The 7395-nt window shown below is 39.5% G+C and overlaps 1 protein-coding gene across 1 annotated transcript; it reads right to left on the reverse strand.

The window, feature by feature from the left end:
* Positions 1–5908: 5908 nt before the first annotated feature.
* LOC148026337 (uncharacterized) lies at positions 5909–7139 on the reverse strand. The gene has a single exon (XM_087690431.1). It carries the CDS (start codon positions 6992–6994, stop codon positions 6323–6325), a length of 672 nt encoding a protein of 223 aa, XP_087546557.1. The 5' UTR covers positions 6995–7139; the 3' UTR covers positions 5909–6322.
* Positions 7140–7395: the final 256 nt, after the last annotated feature.

Here is a 7395-nt window from a genome sequence, read left to right on the forward strand (position 1 = left end):
ATTGAAGATGAGATTGATCATTTATTGTAGCATATAATTAGCTTTGAATGATTGGATGCATGTTTGTAATACTCAGAAAGAAGTAAAGTTGGTAATGTATTCTAAAAAAATACTAGTTGTTAAGATGTTTGGTCATATTTAGGGACTTCATGAGAAATGAAAAATATGTGCGTTTATTTTCGCATCTATAACCATGTTTAAAAATGCGGGTATATAGATGCATTATTTGCGTTTATATACTAGCGCCAATAGATGCATTCATAAACGTGTCGATAAATGTGTCCGCTATTTCGCGTGTATAGTGCACGTCTATAGGGCCTCTCTCTTCTAGTGTTTGAAGGAAATCGATCCAAATACGTTGCAAGAGGCTCGAGTATTGTCCATTGAGGTGGTTTGTTTGGTGGAGGAAACTTTTTCTTGCTCCATTTTGACTACTCAAGTACACTTGTACATCTGCTTGATGAGATCGCAATTTGCGGGGTAGTTCATGCAAGGTGGATGTTTTTCCTAGATCAGTTTGTGAAAACCCTGAAAGATTTTGTAAGGAAAAATGCATGGCCTGAGGAAGCATAGTTGAGGGTTTGTTAGTGCAATCATCCCTTGTATAAATCTCTGAATATCTTACTAAAGTGGACCTCTCTTTACTACGACTATGGAAAGATGATGAAGATTTGAGGACGACCTCTATAATACCTCAAGGAAAAGAAGAAGCAAAGTGCTAATGAAAGAGAAACTTCGTAAGTTAAATGTATTTTGTGTGCTTAACAGCGAAGTAATGAGCAAATGGGTGACATTATATAAAGAAGTAAGGGCAAGAAGACTAAGCAAAAGGCAAGCATTTCGTGCTAGACATGGACGTAATGTTCCATATCCAGAACATTTAAGTGTACTTTCACATCATATTGATATAGATTGGCTACATGAAGAAATGGAGAAGATGGAAAAAGAGGAGACGATGGATATATCGCAAGAGGAGTGGGAATACACACGAGGTTGCTTATCAAAGGTAAGACATACTTAAAATTAAATTATCTTTAGTTATATATGATACAATAATTTCACATGTTTCATCTTTAACTAAATCATTAATATGATCTCAACAATGTACTACTAGTGCACATTGTTCAATGCTATTTGGTGTAAAGGCAAACATTTTCGAACTCAACGTATAGATGATAAGAGAAATATCCAGGATTGTGGTATCCTTGCAAACTTCCAAGATGCCAATGGCACCATTGAAGGTTATTATGGCCTTATCCAAGATATTTTGAAGCTTGACTTTAGACGATTTTTTATATAGGTACTAGATGTGAAGTGATTTAAAGAAGTAGTAAGAACAGGTGAGAATTGCACAATTAGATGTCATCCAAGTGGTTTTGTAGTGATTGACTCTACAAAATTTCACCAAGAAAAGAATGACACATTCTTACTACCTCAACAATGCGAGTAGGTATATTAGAAGCTATTTATTTTCATATATATTACTTCTTGATACATTCTTAAAATACAATAAATATCTAAGTTGCTTACTTTTTGTTTTTTAAATGCACGTTTTGTATCACCCAATGGTAAACAATAACCGATGGTGGCACATCATCCCTATATCTAATCATTCAAAACCAATATATGGCAATACATTTGATAGTGGGATAGACTTATTTTTTTCATTGCCTATTGGTAACATAGACTTATTTTTTTCATTGCCTATTGGTAAAATAGACCTAGAGGTAGATAGTCTAGCAAGGTCTGATCTCATTGAAGATGAGATTGCTCATTCATTGTAGCATATAATTAGCTTTGAATGATTGGATGCATATTTGTAATACTCAGAAAGAAGTAAAGTTGGTAATGTATTCTAAAAAAATACTAGCTCTTAAGATGTTTGATCATATTTAGGGACTTTATGAGAAATAAAAAATATGTGCATTTATTTTCGCATCTATAAGTATGTTTAAAATGCGGGTATATAGACGCGTTATTTGCGTCTATATACTAGCGCCAATAGATGCGTTGATAAACGCACCGATAAACGTGTCCGCTATTTCGCGTCTATAGGGCCTCTCTCTTCTAGTGTTTGAAGGAAATCAATCCAAATACGTTGCAAGAGGCTCGAGTATTATCCATTGAGGTGGTTTGCTTAGTGGAGGAAATTATTCATCGCTCCATTTTGACTACTCAAGTACACTTACTCGTACGTCTGATTGATGAGATCACAATTTGTTGGGTAGTTCATGCAAGGTGGATGTTTTTTCTAGAGCACTTTATGAAAATCCTAAAAGATTTTGTAAGGCAAAATGCACGGCCTGAGAAAGCATGGCTGAGGGTTGGTTAGTACAATCATCCCTTGTATAAATCTCTGAATATCTTACTAAAGTGGACCTCTCTTTACCACGACTATGGAAAGATGATGAAGATTTGAGGATGACCTCTATAATACCTCAAGGAAAAGGAAGGAGCAAAGTGCTAATGAAAGAGAAACTTTGTAAGTTAAATGTATTTTGTGTGCTTAACAGTGAAGTAATGAGCAAATGGGTGACACTATATAAAGAAGCAAGGGCAAGAAGAGTAAGCGAAAGGCAAGCATTTCATGCTATACATGGACGTAATATTCCATATCCAGAATATTTAAGTGTGCTTCCACATCATATTGATATAGATTGGCTACATGAAGAAATGGAGAAGATGGAAAAAGAGGAGGCGATGGATATATCGCAAGAGGAGTGGGAATACACACAAGATTGCTTATCAAAGGTGAGACATACTTATAATTAAATTATCTTTAGTTATATATGATATAATAATTTCACATGTTTCATCTTTAACTAAATCATTAATATGATCTCAACAATGTACTACTAGTGCACATTGTTCAATGCTATTTGGTGTGAAGGCAAACATTTTCAAACTCAACGCATAGATGATGAGAGAAATACCCAGGATTGAGGTATCCTTGCAAACTTCCAGGATACCAATGGCACCATGGAAGGTTATTGTGGCTTGATCCAAGATATTTTGAAGCTTGACTTTAGGCGATTTTGTATATATGTACTAGATGTGAAGTGGTTTAAAGAAGAAGTAACAATGGGTGAGCATCGCACAATTAGACGTCATCCAAGTGCTTTTGTAATGATTGACTCTACAAAATTTCACCAAGGCAAGAATGACACATTCGTACTACCTCAAGAATGCGAGCAGGTATATTAGAAGCTATTTATTTTCATATATGTTACTTCTTTATACATTATCAAAATACAATAAATATCTAAGTTTCTTACTTTTTATTTTTTAAATGCAGGTTGTGTATCACCCAATGGTAAAGAATAACCGATGGTGACACATCATCCCCATATCTAATCGTTCAAAACCAATATATGGCAATGCTACCAACATGATAGAGATAGTTGATGAGAATCCAACAATCAATGATTATGCACATGATGATGCCATGATCGATGATATACATGATGCAGTGCAAGATGATTCCCGCGAGGATGTTCAAGGAAACGTAGAAGAGGATAACAATATGGTTGCAGATGATGATGAAAAAATTGAGCATAGCAATACATCTGACAGTGGGATAGACTTATTTGTTTCATTGCCTATTGGTAACATAGACCTAGAGGTAGATAGTCTAGCAAGAGCCAATCTCATTGAAGATGAGATTAATCATTCGTTGTAGCATATAATTAGCTTTGAATGATTGGATGTATATTTGTAATACTCAAAAAGAACTAAAATATCAATTAAGAGTCATTTACTTTTGTGATACATATAACGTTTGTTGTGTTATAGTGTTAGAATTGAATGCGCACATCCAAAGAACAATGCACTAAGATGCACAAAGAAGTACAATTGGGTAAGCTATATTAGACCACAAAGAAATAAAGTTGGTAATGTATTCTAAAAAATACTTACTGTTAAGATGTTTGATCATATTTAGGGACTTTATGAGAAATGAAAAATCTGTGCGTTTATTTTCGCATCTATAAGCGGTTTAAAAATGCAGATATATAGACGCGTTTTTTATGTATATATACTAGCGCCAATAGACGCGCTGATAAACGTGCCCGCTATTTCGCGTGTGTAGTGCGTGTCTATAGGGCCTTTCTCTTGTAGTGGCAGTAAAATGCTTACACATGCCTTGGGGGGATCTTCTAATTTTACGTTGATTGTTGATGACTACAGTAGGAAGATATGGGTGTACTTCCTTCATGATAAGGCTCAAGCTTTTGGTAAGTTTAAAGAATGGCTAAAACTTGTTGAGAATGAAAGAGGGAAAAGTGTGAAGAAATTAAGAACAAATGGCGGTGGTGAGTTCAACTCAAAGGAGTTTAAAGACTTTTGCAAGAGCAAAGGGATCAAACGTCAATTGACAACACCTCCGGCAACTCAGCAGAATGGTGTTGTGGAACACAGGAATCGCACCATTGTGGAGATGGCAAGATGTATGCTAAAGGGGATACTGTAGTCATGAGGCTTACAGTGGTAAGAAACCATTTGTCTCACTTTTCAGAATTTTTGAATTAAAACCAAAAAGTAAAAAATGTATCTTCTTAGGTTATAGTGATGAGCAGAAGGCTTACAAATTATATGACCAAGAGAGACAAAGAAGATCATCGCAAGCCGTGATGTGGTATTCAAGGAGCAGCTGCATACAGTGGAGGAGGAGAATGCAAGTTATTCCACTTTATCATCAAGTGAAGAAGTAGTCTACTATGAACCTATCCCGAGAGATGTCCCTATACTTAAGGAGGAGGAAGCATCATCTTCAGATGATGAGGCAAAAGTTCACCAACCTGACATCACCTCATCGGAAAAGCCATTGCCGCATTGGGTAAAGAAGCTCTATGACCACAATAATCCTATGCCTACATGTGTTGAGGAGAAGGCAGATGGACCAAGGAGATCTCAGAGAATAGAGGAGCAAAGGAGGGCTTCTGCTCACATAGTCAATATGCCCTTGATGGGGCTGAGATTATGAGAGAAGTAAAGGAACCAACTGACTTAGAAGAAGCACTTGCAAATCCAGCATGGAAGGCAGCTATGCAATTTGAGTATGATAGCATAATGAAGAATGACACTTGGGAGCTAGTGGATCGGTCAGCAAAGCAGAAGGCTATTGGCACCATGTGGATCTGAAAGGTAAAGTACAAGGCTGATGGTACCTTAGAAAAGTACAAAGCCAGACTGGTTGTCCAAGGATTTTCACAAGTTGAAGGGTTTGATTTTCAAGAGTTATTTGCCCAAACTACCAGAATGACCACTATTCGCATAGTACTTGCAATAGTTGCCCATAAGCAGTGGGACCAATTTACCAAATGGATATTAAGTCAGCATTCTTAAATGGTGACCTCAAGGAGGAGGTGTAGGTGGCTTAGCCACTAGGGTTTGAAGCCCCCCCATTCTGAGAATAAAGTGTGTAAGCTGAAGAAGGCATTGTATGGGATAAAACAAGCCCTCAGAGCATGGTATTAGCGGATAGATAAGTTTTTTTTAAGCTTAAACTTCAAAAGATGTGCCTTGGATGCTAACTTGTATGTTTACAAGGATGGTGAAAAGTCTGTAGTGATTGTTCTATATGTGGACGACCTTCTTATTACAAGTGACTATGAAGATATGATAAACCAAACTCGAAAGGCTTTGAGTTCTAAGTTTGAAATAACAGACTTGGGCTTCCTGCACTATTTTTTAGGGATCGAAATCTGGCAAGAGCCAGGAAATATCTTCATCTCTCAAAAGAAGTATGCATGGGAGATCTTGAAGACAATTCTAATCACAAATCCATATACATTTCAAAATTCTTTTATGAATGTTTCTTAACTTAGGTTTTTTGGAGATGTATATGCATGTGCATATAATTCATTAGTGATTACAAAACATTTTGTACAAGAGAAACAAGACTCCCACATGATAAGAGAATGTTATGATAAAGAAAGATACAAATTTTCTCTTGCTATAGTTAATAGTGACATCTAATTCGTTCTAAGAGCACATAATAGATGTATTATGTAGACCATATCCTGGAGATGTTAGTCTCGATGGGATGCAAGATGCTGAACTGCAGTAGATTAGCTTGTGAAGTTATTCAATACGTTAGGAAAATCTTCTTATGTTTTGGACATCCAGATAGTTGGTTGATACATCCCTTCCGAGCATCATAGGCACCAATTATGGGTGCAAATTTTTGGCAATGCAGTTGTGTAATCGGTATGGAGAATAAGTAACACTCGGACACCTCAGCTACCTGACCAATAAGGCCGACTTGTGGGATAACAAAATAGAAGAATGATTTGTACAGGTAACCTAGAGAGGAAGACCTGATTTATGATGAATTGAAGTCCCGGACACAGTTTCCTGGGAGAAGAAACTTGAACCTTTCATGGTTCCTGAGAAGAAAAGATGGAAGATTAACAGCTGTGTAGGACTTTGGCACAGGGCCCAGCTTGGAGATGAGTTCCCAGAAGGAATAAGCCTCGGGGAACATGTCAAACAAGTCTGCTCCTCTGCATATGATATCCTGCACCCTCTTATGATCCAAGAAATCAGTCGAGGTCACCCTGTCGGCATGACTGTAAGCCAGCATTTTGAACACGATGCCTTTCACGTACCGGAAGCAGAAGCTGCAGTGCCATCCGGCATCTGCCAAGATGACATCCGTCTGCCTTCCATGGTCATACTCTGTGACTGTGGGGCGGTAGAGATGCACGCTGGACCTCCAACTCCCTTTGTCGACCATGAACTCAAAAGAATACAGGTAGTTCGTCATCTGGAGATGTATCACAGGCGGGACGCCGTCACACCATCGGAGCAGGTCGATGGTGTGCATGCTAGGGATTTCATCGACGTCCGCCATGATGAGGAGGTCCCCATCCGCAATGCCTGCTTCTTCGAGGGCCTGATCGACGGCGAGACGCTGCATATATTCGAGAGAGAAGGGGCTCTCCCGGGGGCGGAGGGCGCGCCCAGGAAAGCGGTTGTAGACGACGTGCGGCATGGCGAAATGGAAGCGGACGGAATTCTGAGAGAACCAGAGGGGCTTAGCGCGGCCTGTGAAGGTGGAGTTGGACTCGACGAGGACGAACTTGGAGACGACGGGGAGGAGCTCGCGCCAGCGGATCTCCAAGAGGTCCAGCTCGTTGTTGAAGATGACGGCGTCGAAGACGCGGCGCGGGGAGGGGCGGGGGGCCCAGCCGTGGAGGGCGCAGAGGCCCGGCACGGAGATGCCCGGGGCGTAGTAGTGTGGGATTATGCGGCGGAAGGGGCGCGGCGCCGGGTACCAGAAGGGGCGGATCGCGGAGGCTAGGGTTTGGCGGCGGATATACACGAAGAAGGCCGTGTACAGGACCAACAGCAGCAGCGGGATGAAGCATATCGGATGCCGCAGCAGCCGCCGCC

This window comes from Lygodium microphyllum, chromosome 13, assembly GCF_053477565.2.
Source record: "Lygodium microphyllum isolate KBCC chromosome 13, Lygodium_microphyllum_v1.1.10, whole genome shotgun sequence".
Lineage (NCBI taxonomy): Eukaryota > Viridiplantae > Streptophyta > Polypodiopsida > Schizaeales > Lygodiaceae > Lygodium > Lygodium microphyllum.